This window comes from Phodopus roborovskii, unplaced genomic scaffold (genome assembly GCF_943737965.1).
Source record: "Phodopus roborovskii unplaced genomic scaffold, PHOROB, whole genome shotgun sequence".
NCBI classification, from domain to species: Eukaryota; Metazoa; Chordata; class Mammalia; order Rodentia; family Cricetidae; genus Phodopus; species Phodopus roborovskii.
In genome coordinates this window covers 45,337,986-45,358,516 of record NW_026126480.1, presented here as the reverse complement: position 1 = coordinate 45,358,516, position 20,531 = coordinate 45,337,986, and the positions used below count along the sequence as shown (strand labels likewise).

The 20,531-nt window shown below is 42.6% G+C and overlaps 1 protein-coding gene across 1 annotated transcript in view; it reads right to left on the bottom strand.

Moving 5' to 3' along the window:
- The window catches only part of Glrx3 (glutaredoxin 3), a 29,341-nt gene extending 9,140 nt beyond the window's left edge, over nucleotides 1–20,201 (bottom strand). The window contains exons 1-4 of the mRNA XM_051193237.1: nucleotides 20,070–20,201; nucleotides 11,112–11,220; nucleotides 5,784–5,858; nucleotides 4,923–5,124 (exon numbers count right to left, since the gene is read on the bottom strand). Of these exons, the coding sequence (XP_051049194.1) occupies nucleotides 4,923–5,124; nucleotides 5,784–5,858; nucleotides 11,112–11,220; nucleotides 20,070–20,167 (484 nt within the window). The 5' untranslated portion in view covers nucleotides 20,168–20,201. The remainder of the gene's footprint in view (nucleotides 1–4,922; nucleotides 5,125–5,783; nucleotides 5,859–11,111; nucleotides 11,221–20,069) is intronic.
- Between the last annotated feature and the right edge of the window lie 330 nt (nucleotides 20,202–20,531).

Genomic DNA, 20,531 nt, shown 5'->3' with positions numbered 1-20,531 from the left:
CAAGGGACAGAAATGCCCACCTCAGCTGCAGTGACTGAATCAGCATAACTGCACAGTATAAAAGAACAACAAATGCTAAACCCCTCATGTGACCTAGAGCCTCACACAGCAAGAATTTAACACATACGTTAACATAACTGCAGTGTTATGTTAACACTGAGTGGAGTCAGTATTTGTCAGAGCTGTTCTTTAACTGGAGACACAGCACTGGTCTAAGAGCAGAACCCTGACAGCCTGGCAAGGCTCCACCCTGACATGGGATAAAGCCTTCTATGGCCGCCTCCCTCTCCAACAAGGGACTGACCAGGACACCTAGGACAGCTATTTTAACCACTGCTTGAGCACAGTGAGACCCAAGTGTAGTCCTTACTAACACTCTAGTAAGCTCATACACACACTTCTGCAGGTGCTTCTCATCTTCACCTCTGAGCACGATGCAAGGGAATCAGAAGTGCCAGGCTGAAAAAAAGGATACTTTTCTTTCCAGACGCTAATTCTTACCAATTACATCTCCAAGTCTGAAGCTCCTTCCTCTTTCTCACTTCGCCATTCTTTGAAACATACTCTTTAAAACTGGAACATAACCTATTCTTCCAATTAAAAATTCCTCTAGGATTTTCTCACATGAGCAATTATTTTCAAATAAAATCCAGCATAAGATTAACTGCAATGGTTTTACCTGACGTCATCCCAAAGTGAATTTACTATTAAAAACATGGCTCTACAGCTGAGCCCCAGACACTTCCTGGCTCTGCTGTTTGTTGAGATGAAGCACTAGGGTGAGCGTGCAGCACATAAGCTGCATTTCCTACAACTCAAGTGTGGTGTTCATGCACAGCCCGAAGTCAAACACTGTTTCTGAATGTTTTCACTCATCTGGGAGTTCATTAGTAAACAGCTAACGGCTGACTGCTGATGGTTATTCTGTTCCCAATATATTAGCTCGTTTCTACTGTAACTGGCTGAGAAAAGGCTTTATTTTGGCTTTAGGCAATTACATGCAGACTAGAAAGATTGATTGGTAGGGTTTCATTTTTAAGGGTTAAAGTGGCACATTGGAAATGTTATGCTTAAGGATAAAGTAGTAATAAGGCTTTATTCTAATAACAAAATATTTATACACTCCTGAAGAAAAATGAATGCATGAAATAGAAGCACTTAAAAGTTTAAAAAAAAAAAATCTCATTTACCACAAAATCACCATTTCTATCTGCAGTCATTTCCACTCATGACATGAGTAATAAGCCTAACTGCCACATTTAATAACTACCTAAAACAGACCCTTAAGAGTATTTCTGCACTTGTGCCTTGCATCTGACTCTCACTACTGAAGCTCCCACAGCGAAACACCTACCAGCTTTAGCTGCAGTAGCTACGAAAGTCCCCCTCATTACTCCACTGAAGGACCTCAGTACTTCAGGAAACCTCTTCAAAGGTAAGCAAGCTCTCTTCCTATCCTCATGAGGAGCCACAAGAGGGGAAACTCACGTCTTTGTCCTGAGAACCTCTCTATACCAGCTTGTAAATCACCATAAATTCTGCAGATGGAGCCTAAGTAAAGCAGAAGGGGGGCTGTGGCCTATGGCCTGTACCAGATCTAGGACAAACAGGCTCTGAAAAGAGCATTCCCTCTTTCCTGGATATACAGTGTAAATGTCATTCAAGTTGTTCTGGGTAACACAAAGCAAGGTCAGGGCCACTGATTCAAATGCAAGTGTAGCTCTACTCCACAACAGATGTTGAACCAAGGGCAAAGCAGTATTAATGGCAGAGTGCTCTAAAAAGCAACTGTGCTCCATGAGAGGAACCTCTTGAGCTCACAGAGACTATGTTTTCATGAAGGGGCTAGCCTACATTCTTCACTGGACTGTCAATAAGGAGCACTAACAGTTCTACACTAAGCAGGCTTGGAAAGCAAAACCAAAAGTGAAGCCACGGATATTTCCCAAAGACAGATGACAGGTGAAGAGAGTAAATAACACTGGCGCTAACAAACACCAGAGAGGGGGTGCCGGTGGTCCCCACACAAAGGCTTTCCAGCTGACCCAACAATGACACTTTATTATGTACCCTTCAATAATCTGTTTGCACTATGTGCTAAGAAAGAGGACATATAACAAGAAACCAAATTATCGGGAAAAAGGAACCTACTAGAACTGTTAGAAAAGTTACAAAGATGACATCCGAACAGAAGAAACTGCAGTTTAAAGCCTTATGCATCTAATAATCTCTTTTTTTTCTTTCATTATTTAATTGTCTATAAAATCTTGTTTTCAGATTGCTCTAGAACATTTAAATTTTCTTTTTATTCTATTTGTAGTCTGAATGTCACAACATAAAAACTCAAGATCAGTTTAGTGAACTAAAAGACTATTTCTAGATAAGGCAAGGCAAATTCATAAAGACAAGTAACACATTTTCTCTTGTGTGCAGAAACTAGATTTGAAATTTTATGTGTGCATGGATACATGCCCCTGAGAGAGAGAGAGAGAGAGAGAGAGAGAGAGAGAGAGAGAGAGAGAGAGAGAGAGAGAGAATACACATGCACATGCTTGCACGGGAAGGAGGAGCTCTAAGTGGGTGGGAGAGAGGGGGATGAAGTATAGGCAATAGCAACATGAAAGCAGCAGGGAACTAACAAAGGGAAGAGAACCAGCTGGAACCGGAAGGGGCTTGAGATTGTGTGAGGGAGGGTGAAAGATGGTATCACAGTATAATGTATTCTAACTTAAAAGTTAACTTTTTTTAAAATGACTATTTCTATGTTTACCACTATTATGTTTGAAGAATTAGGCAACCACTGTACAGAAAGGCCTTCCAAAACTAACCCCACCCCAGCACCCTGCAGAGCAGTTGAAAGCCAAGGTGGTACCTGACTTGTACCCAGCAGGGCCACCTTCACTGGCAAGGCTGAAACACAAGTGACACAAACCCCCTTTTCTGCTGCCTAGTAACACTTTCCAGCCTCCTGCCAATTTCACTAGGTTATTAGAAAAGAGAATGCTACTGTTAGGTTTAAAAAAAAAGAACAGGGAGCCGGGCATGGTAGCACATGTGTTTAATCCCAACACTCGAGAGGCAGAAGCAGTGGGGATCTCTGTAAGTTCAAGGCCAGCCTGGTCTACAAAGTGAGTACCAGCATGGCCAGAACTACACAGAGAAACCATGGCTTGAAAAACCTGAAGAAGAAAAGAAAAAGAAAAACAAAGAAAAGAAAAGAAAAAAAGAACAGGGTATTGAATTGACTCTGGGTTTGTATGTACAGCCTGCCATACAAGTTTGCACACATTGTGTAGCTCCTAACTAGACTACATTGAGCACTACAGAGGGCAACAGTTCCAACCTCCATTAAAAATAAGGTAACAAGAGAGCACTGTGAAGGCTGCCTGTTTCAAGTCATTGCTTAACTGTGAAATCTTCCAGGCAGAACCAGGAAAGAAAGGGATCACTTCTTCATCTTTTTGACAGAACTCAGCAGGATGCTTTACTGCTAGAAGTAGACTGCCTCCCAACCACAGAGAAGTGTAACCTGAACATGCTTAGAATGGCAGCATGGCCCTTTCTGATCATGCTGGACACTCAGTAATCCTATCAATAGCATATCCAACTTTACTGTAGCCTATGTTAATAAATCCCCTCCAGTGCTGTTGAAACAAATATCCTTAGTCTCAACAGAATCATCAAAAGGCATTAAAAACTCAATTATGCAGTATAATAATGTTGTAGTAGGCACAGTAAAAAGAAAACAACATAAGCTCAATACCAAAGGGGTCAAATAATTACAAAACTTATTTAAGGGTAAAATTACAAGCACAATCATGTACAGAAAGTACATGTGACTATAAGCCAAGAATCAGTGATCTTCAATCTACTAACAGCTATCAACCAGAAGTGACAGCAGTGGGTAAAAAAAAATGCCATCATTTAAGCACAAGAGGGCAAGCAAGAAGACACATAGGGCAGGCCCAGGCCCTAATGAAATTACTACATCTAAACAAAAAGATGATGAGACTGTCAAGGAAGAAAACTGTTCAAAGAAAAACTGCACAGAATAGAGAAGCTCAGGAGCTCAGAGAGCATGCTGCACAGCCATCAGGACTGGAGGTGTGCCCCAGCATGTACCTAACAAGCCAAGTGTCCAGTTAACAATTGTGACCCCAGCTCCTAGAGGATGGAGGCAGAACTATGACTGGGACTTGACAGCCTAGCAGGTTCCAGACACTTTGCCTTATAGGAACAGGTAGAAACTGACTAAGAATATCCAATGATTTCCTGTGGCATACACATACATACATTCACACAGACAGACCAACAGACAAATAATTATCTAAAAATGGCTGGGGAAGATGACCCAGAGGTTAAGAGTGCTTGTTGTCTTTATAAAGGACCCAAGTTTCATTCTCAGCACCATGTTGGGTAGCTCACAACCATCTCTACTTGCAGCTCTTCAGAATCCAATACCCTCTTCTGGCCTCTTTTGGCCTATACACTATGTGCTCACTCGCTCACATTCTCTCATTTTCTCTCTCTCTCTCTCTCTCTCTCTCTCTCTCTCTCTCTCTCTCTCTCTCACACACACACACACACACACACACACACATCTTTAAAAAAACAAAAAACTTTACACAGGCTAAAGACTCATTAAGAGAGATAGCAATATGGCAGCTGAAGCCTAATCCCTCCCAGCTCTGCCACCAGGTAACAAGTTACCTTCGTAGCCGAGATCTCAGATATGAAACACAGAAAGCCTGAATTTGGTGACTTCCAGAGAAGATCCCATGTCCTCCAAGTATATAGTACATAATAACAGCTAACACTGACTTTATGACACCCAGAAATGTAACCTGCCTAACTCCACACACATCCACAGCACCAACTCAGACAGGGACCTTCTGTTTCCATCATCAGAATCAGCTTCTTACCACAGCGTGGTTCTTGAGGTGTTCCCTTCATGAACAGCATGCAGGGGGCAGCGTGAGTCAACTTTTTCAGGCGAAGGTTGAGATCTTCTTTAAGATGTTCATTAGCACTAGGAGGAAAGGATCCGCTAGACACGTGTCGCTGGACTTTTTTGGTCAATTCTGGGGCATGTGCACCATCTAACCGGTCGACTCTCTGAGAATTCTGAAGTTTGAAACATCATTTAGAATAAGGTGGCATTCCTTCACCATTACCTATATTTTAGACTCCAACAAGATTATAGTAAATACATAGCTCTATCCAACTTATAAAGGCATCCCTGTTGTTACTAAAGGGAGAGTATCTGATTAGCAATTGCTTATACTGCTTGCTTCTCACTTAGAAATACACTCATTTTGGAGCATGTTAGGTAAGCACTAACATCTCAGAATAAGACCAGCTTGAATGGACTTACTGAACACAAATGAAGTTTTGGAGAGCTGAGGTAATACCTATTGGTGCCCCGAAGCAAAGATTTGCACTTGCTTCCCAAGGAGTCATTAATCAACTAGAACCAACCAGATGTCTCCTCACATCCAGGCATATGCCCTCAATAACCCACTTCAAACCTGGACCAGGGAGTACTAAGTCTGCAGGAAAAGTCTGGATTCTGGCCAGGAGGCTCCAGTTCTAGCTGTAGGCTGACCACTACCCATGGCAAGCAAGAAGCATGGTTCCTCATCAGTGCAAAAAGAGAGAGTACCAGAAAAAGGTACAAGGCTAGGAGCCACCAACGAGATCAGGAGAGGATAGAAGAATCAAAACATACAGTCCCTGGAACCACTTGGATGGACCATCATCTCTGGTGCCTCTCACATCCTTACCTTGAAGAACAGGAAGGTGGGGACAGAACTAATTTCATATTTTTCAGATACTTCAGGAACAGCTTCGGCTTCCAGCTTTAAAATAAAAGAACCCAAGCTTCATTATTACTGGTCTTTTCTCTACTTTGCTATGTAAATCAGTTTCACATGCACTGTCCCTTCAAGTCCATGGTATTTTAAGACTATAGGACAAAAGTTTATGACACATTTACATTTAAATGAGACTCACTGGGCTGGCATGTCATCCACGGAGTCTGCAGTGTCAAAACAGGTTCAGAGGTTTTTATTTTGTTGCACATTTCAAAAGATGCCTGGAGGCTGTGAATAAAATTTTTGGTGCACTAGTGACCTAGTAAATTTTCAATCATATGCAGCTACTACTATATTGAAATCCATAAATCACTGACCCCAGTTATGTCATGATTACAGTGCTTATTTTCTGCCCACAGCAATTCTTGCTGTTTGCTCTATTGACTAATTTCAAGAGGCAGTACATCATGACTGACAGTTGCAGCTTTCTGCAAATTATGAAGCAAAAAGGAGTATTTCTTCAATAAACTATTGATGTCTGATAAATTTTACTTTTAACCCCTGCATGGCTGCTGGACACTAAGAAAACAGCCTGCTTGGTTGCTTGCTCTCCATTCTATTCAAACATATAAACTCATTTTGACTAAGATGACTGTATTTGGTCTGATCATTTCCTTGGGGCCCCTCATCAAATAAGGTATGATGTGGTATCTGGCACAAGGGTTTCAAAAAGATTTAGAAACACAATTTCTAGATAATTAGAACACAATTACTATAAGCTATTTACGTAGGTCTTTATAAATATACTTTGAGGAAAAACCATATTTTTCTCTCATAGGACTGTCAATTTAATATAAACTTTTTGAAACCAATAAAAACCTATACTCACATTATACCTATAGGAAATAAAATTTATTGATAAATTACACTGTTAAATATGTTTAAAATATATATACTGAATTTCTCCAAGAGTGAAAGATTTCCACTGGGCTTGAAATGTGATTTTTACCCTTGTTGTTCCCAGTCAGGCTACTTGTGCTGGAATGACGCCTGACCTGTAGAGGCACTGTACAGCCTGCACAGTCTCATGGTGCCTCACTAACTCATCTTTCCACAGTCTTTATGAGGATACTTTTTGTGCTTTTTGCAATAATGCTTTTAATTGTTTCCAGCTTTCAAATGTACTTAATGATAAGGTTTTAAATCTTCAAGTAGCAACAGTTGTCCTCTCATGTGATAAAAGGGCAGAAAGAGAAAGCAGCCTGACCCAAACATTTAGAACAGACTACAGATAGAAACGTGTGTGCTATTCTTTCTTAGGCACAGTTCCGTACTCAGACCAATACTGCTGGTGAAAGCTGGGCTTTCAAAAGCAAACCCACAATGTCACCCAGCAGCTCACTCTTCTCTTTTACCTTCTGAAGAGCTGAGTGACGCTCACAGAGAGACCTTACCTCCAGTACACCTAAACAATATTAAGAGGACACATGTCTTTGGACCAGAACAGACAACATGCTAACACATAACCTACATGTGTTAGTTAACTAGATCCCTGCTGCCATTCCTGCCTGAGGATCACTACAAGTGCCTCCCCTCAAACCAGCTTCTAGAAGGCTAGCTCTTCCTCACAGAGGCCATGGGAACAGACAAACACACAGAAGAGGGCACAGGATTTCCACTAAAGCCAAAACAGTTCTCCAAAACATTAGTACCATCTGACAGCCTTTGTAGAGCTGGGGTAGAGGCTCCCAGGACTTGTCTAGCATGCAGGTAACCCTGGGTACAATCTCCAGAACCAGAGAATAAAATCTTTGCAGCACTCAAAATTCTCTGAAAATCTGGTTCTAATCTAGTATAATGGTCTTAGTAATGAAAATAGAAAATATTTTTAAATGGCCTGCATGTAAAAGAGCTCTACACCATGAACAGGCAGCTCCATACCAGGAGCTCTTCTACAAACTAGATGAATAGACCTGATAACCAGTACATCATCATTTATGTGCATGCCTACAAAGGTGCTTCACCTGAGAGACAGACTGAGTAAGGAAGACTCACCTGTCCTCAAAATGTGAGAGTAGCACCCAAAAGGGTAAGGCCTCAACAGAACAAAAACAACAAAGGTTGAGTACACATTCTCTTCTTAGGCTGAAACACCCATCTCCTCCCCCGGAATAAGAACCCCATGTTATTGAGCCTTTGAACTCCCACCCCTGAAGCTCAAGATTTTTACATTATCAGTTAGTTCCTTGGTTCTCATGCTTTTGGCACAAATTGCACAGCACTACCTGTCAGGCTCCATAAAAATGGCTTCAATTCACCTTGGCTTAAGGTCAGAGAGTTCAAAACTATCCTTACTTTTCCAAGGTTGAAGTCCTAAGAAATAAAGGTCTAAGGTGTGGCTACTATAGGATGTTTGGTCTTAGTTGTGAATGTTTTATCTAAATAACAAGAGACTTGGTCTGAGGTGTGGTTACTGTTAACCCTCAAGAACAGATAATGAGAAATTTAGTATAAGGCATTGTTACCAAATGTTTGGAGAATTAAGGAAGTATGTTTCTTCCTTGTGTCATGATAAAGTCTTTTTGCCATTTTGGTTGGGGTATTTAAAAATGCTGAAGAATAAACTTGGGGCATTCAGTATTCACTGGATTGCCCTCCTAATTCTATCCTGTGCCTCTGTCCTTTCTTTAACATCTTAACCTGCCATTTCTCAATCCACACTCCTCTCAGGTACAAACCAGGCAAGGTGGCTGGATCCGACTGGATCTGACTAAAGCCCCACTTAGATGGGTTACTACAGATTAGCACCCGATGTGGGGCTACTACAGATGAAATAATACAACTACCCCTGCTTCTCCATCTTGAAGAGGCTTATAATGCTCTGCAGTACGGTGAGCCGATTCCTGTAACAAATCCGTTTACTATGTATATCTCCAGGTCCCAGTCATTGTCTCTGGACAAACCTGGCTAAACTTCTGCTCAGATATAGAGAAATGGTACAGCTCAAAAATGAAGTTGAACTATAAAATTTATGCTTGTGTCATTATACCCCAGCCCACTACAATCCCATCACTCATGAGACAGGGCAGAAGGATCAAAATCTCAAATCATCCATGCTACATAGTTAAGTTCCAAGCCAGCCTAAGATATTTAAGGCCCTGTTTCAAATAATAATAATAATAACAATAATTCATTTATTGTGTATGCCAACAAAAAATTGATTTAAAAATGGATCACTTATTTAAATGACTGTGAATCTATCACCAAACAATAGATCACTTCATTTCACAAGTCAAAAAAGCAAACAAAATAAAGTAGTAGGACATCCTTGAGGTTCCAGCTACAAGAGGCTGGCTTGAGTATAAGAGTTTAAGACCAGCCTAGGCAACATAATGAGACTCCCAAATCAAAAAGAAAAGATAGCTGGGCAGTGGTGGCACACAACTTTATTCCCAGCAGATCTCTAAGTTCAAGACCAGTCTGGTCTATAGAGTGAGTTCCAGGACAACACAGAAAAACCCTGTCTTGAAAAACAAAAACATATACATACACTCAAAGAAAAGATAAAAAGACACTGATGGAGAGAACATTATTAGCCTTATTCCAGAAATTTCCAGAAGTCCTAATTAACAAAAGTACTGCTGCCATCCCCTTAAACAGCAGGTGCAGTCAGGCTCAGGTATCCCTGACAATCCAGCAGTACCACACACCTCCAACTCTTGGCTCGCTGTGACACTTAAGCACTTGAACAACTCAAAATCTCACTGCCAAGTCTGGTACCAATGTGAGAAGCAATTCTATAGTCACTTTAAATGAATCATTCAGATGGCAGGTGAGAACAGTGTGTTACCTAAACCAGTAACATTATACGTATGAAAGCAGACATGGAACAATTACCATCATCTTGACTAATTCTATGATTGAAGCGTTTAATCATTCATTTCACTTGTAGTCATTATCTTTTATCACTGACCAAACATGCAGTTTTAATGCCCCTTCTATTATTTATATTGGACATTTTAGGGTTACCTTCTAAGGTTACATTACGCACTTCATCAGAATTTTAAGTAAGCCCTTAAGTTTTAAAAAGCTAACTATTGTATTCATATTTGTTCTATCTGCATAAAGAAACACTGAGAGAATTCATACAAAATTAATACAGCTGGTTACTTATGGGGAAGGACCAAGGGTTGGCAGGGAAGACATGGAGTGAACCTTCTTAATATCCATCTTGCTATACTGCTTGGCATTTTGAGCAATCAGAATACAATACCAATTCAAAGCACACAAATGCTGTCTATACATATGTTATCAGAAAATGTAATCACTTACCATGAAAAGGAATTAAGGAATTAGATACCAGAATTCTGACCTACAGACACCAGCACTTCATATAATTTCTAATTTCAAATATGGGTATATTCGTCAGCATACATTTTGAACTCACAATTTATAGTTATAAAAACAAGGTTTTGGGGCTGGAGAGATGGCTCAGCTGTTAAAGGCTAAGCTCACAACCAAAAAACAAGGTTTTGGGCTTTGTTTTAAATCCTAAAGATTCAGCGTTGGAGCACAGAGGCACAAGATGCTGATCCCAGAAGTTGGGAAGCAAGAAAACTAACATGTTAAGGCCAGTCTGTGCTGTGAGACCCTGTCTCAAAGTAAATAAATAAACTCTAAGAATACAGAGTATAGCTCCTTTCCCAATAATCCATTATTCTCAATATATATTTCACTTTTTTCTTAAACCTAAACCAGTATTAGTCCTGAATGACTAAGATTACATGTATAAAAACAAGTCTGCTGACCTCCAGCAAAGCCATCAACTTCCTCAAGTCCACCATCTCAAAAGACAACAGGAATGTAGGAACCAAGACTTGAATAAAACCAGGGGCTCAGTATAGAGAGGAAGGGGCAGAGATAGCAGTGAGTTCCTACTGACCCCCCCAGCCACCTGTTCATACACATACTTTCTAGGACCATTTTCCACAGCATAGATATTTTCTCAACAAAGTCTTAATTAGCTACTATGAAACTAAAATTATCCAGTGAATTATCTGGTCTGCTTTTGCTGTCAAACATTTCTATCCTTTGCCAATGTATAGGGCTTTTGATACTATGTGAGAAATGCAACATTAACTGATCTGTCAGAATAACTTAATGTAAATACAACAGAATGCAATACAAAGTTCAAGTATTTGAAATTTCACAGCTTCTTCCTTTACATTATAAAATCTAGTCTACCTCATGAATCAGAAATTAATAATAAAAAAAAATAAGACTTAATATATATGGTACCTTCACAAATGAAACATGAGGGTGTTCTTTGGCTAACTCTGCCATGACATCGTTCATCTGTACACACTGTGGAGCCCATGGTGCCCAGAAATGGACCACGAGGAGTGACCTATAAATCAATAAAACACAGTTTTTAAATTTATAATAACTCTGGAAGCAAATGCTGCTGTAGATTAAATTCTCCAACCTAGGAAACTAAGAATCCAGATGTATTGAACAGAATCACTGCCAGTCTTCACTCTTAAATGACTATTCAAGTTAATGGCATTTCTTGAGTCAAGAACCCAGTAAGTGGTTCTAAATGTCCATCCATCTCAACTAACAGACATGTCAATTATGTTTTCAGACTCTTAATGAAAGTGGAAACTAAACTTCTGTACTTCAAAGTTACTGCTGAGAAATGGCTGTGGACACATTATTACTATTAATCTCACATAGTATTGTGACAAATGGGTACAACTATAACCACAGAAGAGCAGGGCTGGGACCACTGCTCATAAACGCCCTTTGCAGTTGTGTTGCCAAAGGACCCTCTGAGCATCTCCATGAACTGGCAGAGGAGCCATTAGACTACTAACTTCCTAGACACCTCAAATAACCAATGTTGGAAACTGGCATTACTTATTTTCACACAAAACTATCTTCACAAAGACATGTCTTTAAAACCACCTCAAATTTAACTGAAACTTAAATTTACAGAATTCTAAGTTCAAATAAAATCCTCCTACAGGGTGGGGAAAAAAAAACACATATAATGTGTTATATGGAAAAAATATGCAAACATATTTACCTATAATCAAAGAATGGAATAAGAAACAATAAAGGTGCTGGGCAGTCATGATGTACTCCTTTAATCCCAGCACTCTGAGTTCAAGGGCTACACAGAAAAACCCAGTCTTGGAGAGGAAAAAAAAGAAAGAAAGAAATGATAAAGGGGCTAAAGAGGTGGCTCAGCATTAGGAATGCTTGCTGTTCTTGCATGCAAACCAGAGTCAGTCAGATCCCATCACTCATTCATGTCACAGTTCACAAAGGTCTCAAACATCAGCTCCAAGGTTCTGGCCTCCATGGGCACCAATATACACATATACAAGAACTCACATAGACATAAATTAAATCTTTTTAAAAAAAAAAAAGTGAGTACCATCTTACTCCTGCCAGAATGGCTAAAATTAGAAACACCAATGATGACTTATGTTGGAGAGGATGTGGAGAAAGGGGAACACTCCTCCACTGCTGGTGGGAGTGCAAACTCATACAGCCATTTTGGAGATCAGTATGGCGGTTCCTCAGGAAAATGGGAAATAGTTTACCACATGACCCGGCAATCCCCCTCTTAGGCATATACCCAAATGATCCACATCCATGCAACAAAGACATCTGTTCAACTATGTTCATAGCAGCACTATTTGTAATAGCAAGAACCTGGAAGCAACCTAGATGCCCCTCAAGTGAAGAATGGTTAATGAAGATGTGGCACATCTACACAATGGAATACTACTCTGCAGAAAAAAATAATGGTATCTTGAAATTCGCAGGCAAGTGGATGGCACTTGAAGAAACCATCCTGAATGAGGTAACCCAGTCACAAAAAGAGGAACACAGTATGTACTCACTCATATATGGATTTTAGACCTAGATCAAAGGATCACCAGCCTATAATTCACACCACCAGAGGAACTAGGATACAAGGTGTATTCTAAGAGATTCATATAAAGTCCCCCAGAGCTCAGGGGAAGTGGGGGGGGGGGCAGCGAATGGAGAGAGAAGTAGAAGAAAATGAGGGGGAGGAAAGGAAAACATGTCCGACCAGGAAGATTGAGCCTGGTTAGGAATAGAAGACAGGAAAGAGAGAGAGAGAGAGAGAGAGAGAGAGAGAGAGAGAGAGAGAGAGAGAGAAGAGACATAAAAGAGGGAGCCAATATTGGTTTGAAGATAAAATTGAACACAAAGAAAGGTCTAGAGAACTACAAGACTGCCACCAACTAACAATTTGAGCTTCCGTGGAAAGGCTACCATAAATGCCCTTCCTGGAGAGTGAGATCAACAACTAACTTCTCCATGGAGCCCTCAACTAATGCCTGTTGGAAACAGGATCAAACACCCATACATAAACACTGAGTCGAACTAGAACCCAGATACAGATGGAGAGGACAAGACCAGGCAGCAGAAACACATAGAGACAGCTTACCTGAACAAGGAGGAGCTAACGGCCACTAGACTGATAGCTGGGAAGCCAGCATGGGACTGATTCAGGCCCCCCGAATATGGGTCTCAGCCAGAAGGACTGAGCAGTCTAAGGGACCTCAGAAAGTGGAGCCAGGATGTATCCCTGGTGCATAAAAGGACTTTGAGAACACATCCCCCATGGAGGGATAACTGCCTTAATCTAGAGACAGGAGAGAAGCCCTAGTTCCTACTCCACATGACCTGTCAGATCTACATGACCCCAACTGGATGGCATTCCCCTACATATGGAATTGGGGTGGGGGGATGGGAGGGAAGGGTGGTTAGAGTGCATGTGAGAGGGCAGAGAGGGTAAAAGGGAGGGAAAGAAAGAGGGAGGGAGGGAAGGAGGGAGGGAGGGAAAGAGAGAGGGAGGGAGGGAGGGAGAGAGGGAGGGAGGGAGAGGGAACTGGGATAGACATGTAAAATAATAAATTAAAAAAAAAAAGTGAGAAGTGGGACCCTACCCACAACAGAAGTTCTCCTAATACACCAAGGGCATGAGGAAAGTCACAACCAGAAGCAGAAAAAGGTGGCAGACCACAAACCAAGGCTGACCACATCTATTGGAGCATTAGTTAGTACCAGGGCTCAAGCCCAACCTAGGTTCTCTACAAATCTGGCAATCAAAAAATACAGAGCCAACCATGTCACTGAGGGAACAGAGGGGCCTGGAGGTCAGTATCTCTGGGTCTTACCAACATCAAGTCAGGCCAGGTGGAGGAAAAGAAAAGATGGATGGCTTCAAGAGTTTTAAGTCTAAATCTTGCAGAAGAGAAGAATGGCAAGAAGGAAGGAGCAACAACCATTAAAAGTAGCAACAAATAGTAAATGATACCAAGTGCAAGTGCTAAATAAGAAGCAGGAACCCAAGCATCACAGTAAGCTGTCTGGAAGTGGCCACGGCAGAAATCCACCTCAAGAGATCTGATCTGCACAGAAGAATTCAACAGCATGAAAGGCCCAGCTTGACTTCAGTGAAAAAAAAAAAAAAAATCAAATCCCAGATGCTTGTATGCATAGAGAGCTGAAAATCTGAGGCAACTGTAAGTGCAAGGTTTCCAAGGAGTTGAGAGAAGTCAGCACAAAGAGAACAGTGCCTTCTAGTCCAGAGTCAAGGAATTAAGAATGGATGGACTAAAGGGCATGTGAGAAGTAGGGATACAAAGCACTAACCTTTTATATAATCTGTAGAAAATTCCATTCTAGACCATGAACAGGATAATTAAAATTAAGGAACTTGGTTTAAAAAAAAAAAAAAAAGTAAGTAGGATGGGCCAGGTGGTGGTAGTGCATGCCTTTAATCCCAGTATTTGGGAGGCAGAGGCAGGAAATAGATCTTTGTGAGTTCGAGTCCAGACTAGTCTATAAAATGAATTCTAGGGCAGACAGGGTTACAGAGAAAAACTTAAAAAAAAAAAAAAAATGGAAATAGGGATGGGGATAGTTTAGACAGAAGATTCCTCAAGTCCTGGTTTTGTTCAAGTATAAAGCTAGGTGATACACTGGGACAGAAATGGAAGCCTAGTATGAAACTGCATGCTTGTAACCCCAGCACCCCAGAGGCTGAGGCATGAGAACCATCAGGAGTTCAAGGCCAGGCTGGGCCAGTCAGACCCCCTCAAAAATGGGCAGGGGTTGGGCGGACAACGACACAGGGACGACTAGCCTTCTAAGTATACAAAGGCAAATAAGCACACCTAAGGCAAAGAAGCACACACTGTTCATTTCCTAAATGGGTTACAATTTGCACCAGACAGACTTGTATCTGGAAGATCTTCCAAGAGTGAGTTCTTAGGCCTCAGCTGATAGCAAACTGCTCTATCAAGCAATCTTGCCTCTCCCTCAGGCATTCATATTCTAACCCTCCTTTAAGTAGTCCAGGGACCTGGAACTGAATTTTAACCTACAGAACACTGAAACCCTCACTCATAAGCCTATGCAGGCTCTGGCCATACCTCCCAAGCCAATAGAGCATCTGAGAGGTTCCAAGGCCTAACAGTGACTAGAAGAAAAGCACATGTGCAAGGTCTCAAAGAACGCCCAAGCAATCTGACATATAACAGAGCCAAATGCTCACTGATAGAACGAAGCACCCTATACACCAACAATGAAACAGAACTCAACTGTTTGGGGTAGGGAGGCTCTCTAAAGATAGACACAACCATACAGACAAATCTGGAAAACAAGTCAAAGATGCTAGATTAAAGGAATATCATCATACCCAAGGCGGTTAGGTGTGGTGAGGTAGCACAAGACAAAAAGTTTGGCTACATATATCTAGTGCTATCATGCAATTTTCATTCTGACATGATTAAATCAATATAGCCATTTTTCAAAAGGAGGCTTTTATCTTGAGAACTTATCTGGAGTTGAAGGCACTGAACTACTCCATACACCTGCACACTTTCTGAGCATGACAAACCATGAACAAATACAACTTAATTCATTTTGTGACAGAAACTGAGAACAAGCACGGTCATGATGAACTACTAAAGAGTGACCTGTGGTAAACTGCTTGAAAAGGGTAAGATTCAAAGCCTGTGAAACTGGCATCACTGCATTCAAACTCAAACACAGAAAAGTTGTAGCAGGGCCTCCTTGAAGTAAATCCTGACTTGGCTTCTGAGGAACTAAGGTGATCTTGATGGGCAGTAGGAGGAATCACAGCACAGATAAAATCCTCACAAGGAAAGGGGGAGATGTATTAGCAACTGCTCCAGGTGTGGCAGTGGCAGAACACCTGACAACTTAAAGGGCTTATTCTGAGAAAAGAATCCAGAGGGGAGGGGAGGGGAGGGGAGGGGGAGGGGGAGGGGGAGGGGGGGGGGGGGGGGGGAGGGGGAGGGGAGGGGGGGGGGGGGGGGGGGAGGGGAGGGGAGGGGAGGGGAGGGGAGGGGAGGGGAGGGAGCACAGCACTTAGCTGGCATGATAGTAGACACTTGAGAGGCAGAGCAAGTGTAGAGTACCATACACATTCAGGATGGGTTTTCCCACCTCAATTAAACTAATCTAGATCCCTCTCAGAAATGTGCATGGACAGGTCTCCTGGTGACTGTAGCTCCTACCATGGTGAAATCACTACTAACCACCACAGCAGGAAAAGAGGGCCAAGAAAGGAATGAAAGCAGGGAAGAACTGTGTAAAGCTATATACATAAAGTCCAAGCATAAGGTGCGCTAGATCAGTAATTGGAGGGAATCCAGGACTTCAACTGCATGCTTCTATGACAGCTACAACCACTGCACTCTATTGCAACACAAGAGCAACTACACTTTTCAAAGTTAGGATACACTTTCCAGTTAGGAATTCTAAAAAGAACTGAAACAAGTCCATTTTTACCCTGTTGGTATATACCCATAAGGTATATACCCATAAGGTATGTATTCTAAGAATTAAGAATAACAAAGATTTATGAAGGCAGGTATCTTTCTACTACTACAGAAAATAACAACCACCAAAAAGACCCAAAACAAGCTTTCTTTTTTTTTTGTTTGTTTGTTTGGTTGGTTGGTTGGTTGGTTTTTTCGGAGACAGGGTTTGCCTGTGAAGCTTTAGAGGCTGTCCTGGAACTCACTAGACCAAGCTGGCCTCGAAGTCACAGAGATCTGCCTGCCTCTGCCTCCCAAATGCTGTGATCAAAGGTGTGCGGCACTGTCACCCAGTAACAAGCTATTATCTAACAATATCTTTTAAATGGCCAAAATACTTTAAAATCCCTTAAGAATCAAATTTGCAAAGAATTTTAATGGCTGACATAGGCAAGTGATGACAACATTGGAGAATAAAGATGTAGCTCAGTGGCAGAGCCTGGTATACTTGAGGCCCAGGGCTCAATCCAGCAAAATGAAAACTAAAATAAAACAAGTGACCAGTCTTTATTAGTATGAGCTCCAGTGTGTGTGGGGGGGGGCACTAAAAAAGTGGAGGCAGAAGGATCAGAAGCTCAAAGTCATCCTAAACCACATCTTGGAGTTTCAAGCCAGCCTCCACTACATAAATCCCTGATTCAAAACAGAAGATGGGGAAGAAGGAAAAACAAAGTATGCACACAGAGCTCAGTTTTGCTCCACTAGTATCAACATGATTTTGGATTCTTTGAACTCCCACACCTATAAACAATAATACATCTTGGGATGCTAGAAAGATCAAATAAAAATGTGTTTTCATAGCATCATTGCATGTGTTCAGTATGAAGTCATTTTATTGCCCAAGATATTCTTATATATACATACCTAGCTAGCTCTTATTTTCCATTTAAGCATGACATGCCAAATACAAGCACATAGACAGATAGATACAGAGATGATGTCACCCTCTTGCTGTATATATATCCAGTCTCTCCCTCATAATAGGCCATATTGTTTGAAAACATTTATGGAAATATCAAGTTGAAAATCTCACTAACATGACTCCCTTACCTCCTGCACTAGTGTTCAAACCTATGGCCTTGAGTGTGCACCCCACCACTGAGCTGCACTGTACCCCCAAAATATTTTGACTATTTTAGCAGACATTTGAGTCTCAGTTCCCCATCAGTGAAACGATTAGAGCTCTATAACTATGTGTTGTTCTATTGTAATATTCCACTACTCCAGTTATTCATCTGCAAACTATACTACCATTTACTATGCATTATCACATTCTGGACTCCTAAGTGGTTTATAAATGGACTAAACCTCCAAATTGCTCACCAAATGGTACCAGTACCCACCTCCCACCCCCACAGTATAGACAAGAAGCAGAGATTTCAGTAACTTAACACAAACATCAAACCAGATGACTTTAATATAAAAAGTAAATTTCTGAGCTAGGTAGTGGTGGCACACCTTTAATCCCAAAACTCAAGGCAGAAGCAGTCGGATCTCTGTGAGTTGAGGCCAGCCTGATCCAGAGTGAGTTCCAGGACAGCCAAGGCTACACAGAGAAACCCTGTCTTAAAAAACCAAAAAGAAAAGAAAAAAATGTAAATTTCTGGTCTGAAGAGATAACTTGGTGATCAAGAGTACAAATTGCTCTTCCAAAAGACCTGGGTTCAATTCCCAGTACCCACACAGGGGCTTACAACAGTCTGTAACTACAGTCCCAAAGGATCCCTTGCCCTTTTCTGGACCTCTGAAGGCACACATGATACACAGACCAACATGCAGGCAAAGGAGCCATACACACACAAAATAAAAAAATTTGATAAAAGTAAATTTCAACCCACATCAAATTTTAAAACTGAGAAGCAATGATATGGAAACAACTGCATTCTCAAGTATTCAGTATTCATAGTGGCTTCCATATCCACACAAAGCAGCTCCCTCCCAAGGTGTCACACAGCACTTCCCATGAGTCCCATTCAGATGAGTCACTGCAGACTGGAACATTGTCTCCTGAGTCTTCTCAGGCATACACCAGGGTCAAGAATATATATAAGTAAATGATTTTGGCTTTTTCTTGCTTGCCCCCCCCCTTGGGAGGAGTGGGTGTTTGCTGGTGTTTTTGAAAACAGGGTCTGCCCATCCCCCTGGCTAGCCTGAATCTCACTATGAAGACCAAGCTGACCCTGAACTTGTAGAACAAATGACACATAAACTTTTACCCACTAAAACCTACTTAAATAAAACATGAAACAAAAACAAGATAAGCACATGAAACACACACACACATAAAACAATCTTCTTAGATGATGCAAGTTCGAACTTTCCAGAGCATGTCGACACAAGCCCTCATCATTCCATGAGGCCCCCTCCAGCGTCCTCTACAATACCTCTGCCTGAAGAATGGCAGATAATGTTGGATCAGTCAGAACCTGGCTTCTATCAACGAGTAAATGTCATTCTTCTTTCCTTTTCTTTGCAAGAAAAAAAGGTACCAAGCAAACCTCAAATTCGAAAGAAGTAGAAGTCTTTTGTTTTGTTTTCAGTGCCAGAGCTTGAACTAAGGACTTCTTGTGTGTTACGCACTAGGTACACAGCCAGTCTCTGAATGAGTTATTATAATCCTCCCCCATGCTGAATGGAGTATTACAAGTCAGCCAGTCACTCTCCCACCTACCCACTCTGCCCTGTGAAGATACTTAGCCCCGCATTAGCGGAGAGAGCTTCCGGTACGCCAACCATTGCCGCACTTTAACAGAACCATCACAACAACCCTGGGGACACCAGCTCATTCACCCAGGAGGAAGCTGAGGGTGGGGTTAAGAAACTTGCCCCGAGGTTACTGGCAGGAAAGAGGCTGAGGAAAGGTTGGGGGATCCCAGGCAGTCGTACACACGTACACACACGTACGTACACACACACACACACACACACACTGCAGCCCAAGGCTGGGCGGCATCACAGGGAAGGAGTCATATGCACGCCTTCTCCGAGGTACTCGTTTCCTACTCTTCCCCGGGACTGGCCTTTGGAAGTCTTGCCCAAAGGCGAGACGCACGTGCGCCCGGCCGCAGCAGACCCTCCCTAGGCCAGCTGGCGACTCAGGAGAGCCCCGGATGCCAGCTGGGCCTGCCCTTCAGGAGGCATCTCATGCGGGTCTCCGGGAAGCGGGTCCACTGCACTCTACTGGGGCCGCCGCGCTGCGCTGCCCTCGCCTGCCCGGAGCGGGTCCCGCAGAGGCCCGGCCAAAGCCGCCGTTGGGCCGCGAGCTCAGCTCCGGACGTACCGCACTAGCGGGCCGCCCCCGGATCTAGAGGCCCCGGCCCGCCGCCCGCCGGTCCCCCGGCCTTCTCGCCTCCCCGCGTACTTGGCTTTGAGGCGCAGTAGCTCCTCAAATTGCCGGGCCGAGCCAACCTCCACCACTGCCGCGGACACCTCAGCTGCTTCTGCCGCCCCCGCCGCCATGCTGCCGCCGCCAGACACTAGCAGTCGAGCGCCGGCGGCTCGATAGGGCGGGACAGACGCGCGAGGAGGATGCGCAGGGAAAGCCACGCCCCCTGCGGCCAGGGCACACCCCCTGATGCACTATGCCACGCCCTCCAGCACTGTACGCCCCGCCCTCGGAGTCAGGCTGTGTGTGTGTGTGTGTGTGTGTGTGTGTGTGTGTGTGTGTGTGTGTGTGTGTGTGTGTGTGTGTGTGTGTGTGTGTGTGTGTGTGTGTGTGTGTGTGTGTGTGTGTGTGTGTGTGTGTGTGTGTGTGTGTGTGTGTGTGTGTGTGTGTGTGTGTGTAGCTCAGGACCTTCCCTGGAGCTCATAAATCTACAATAGC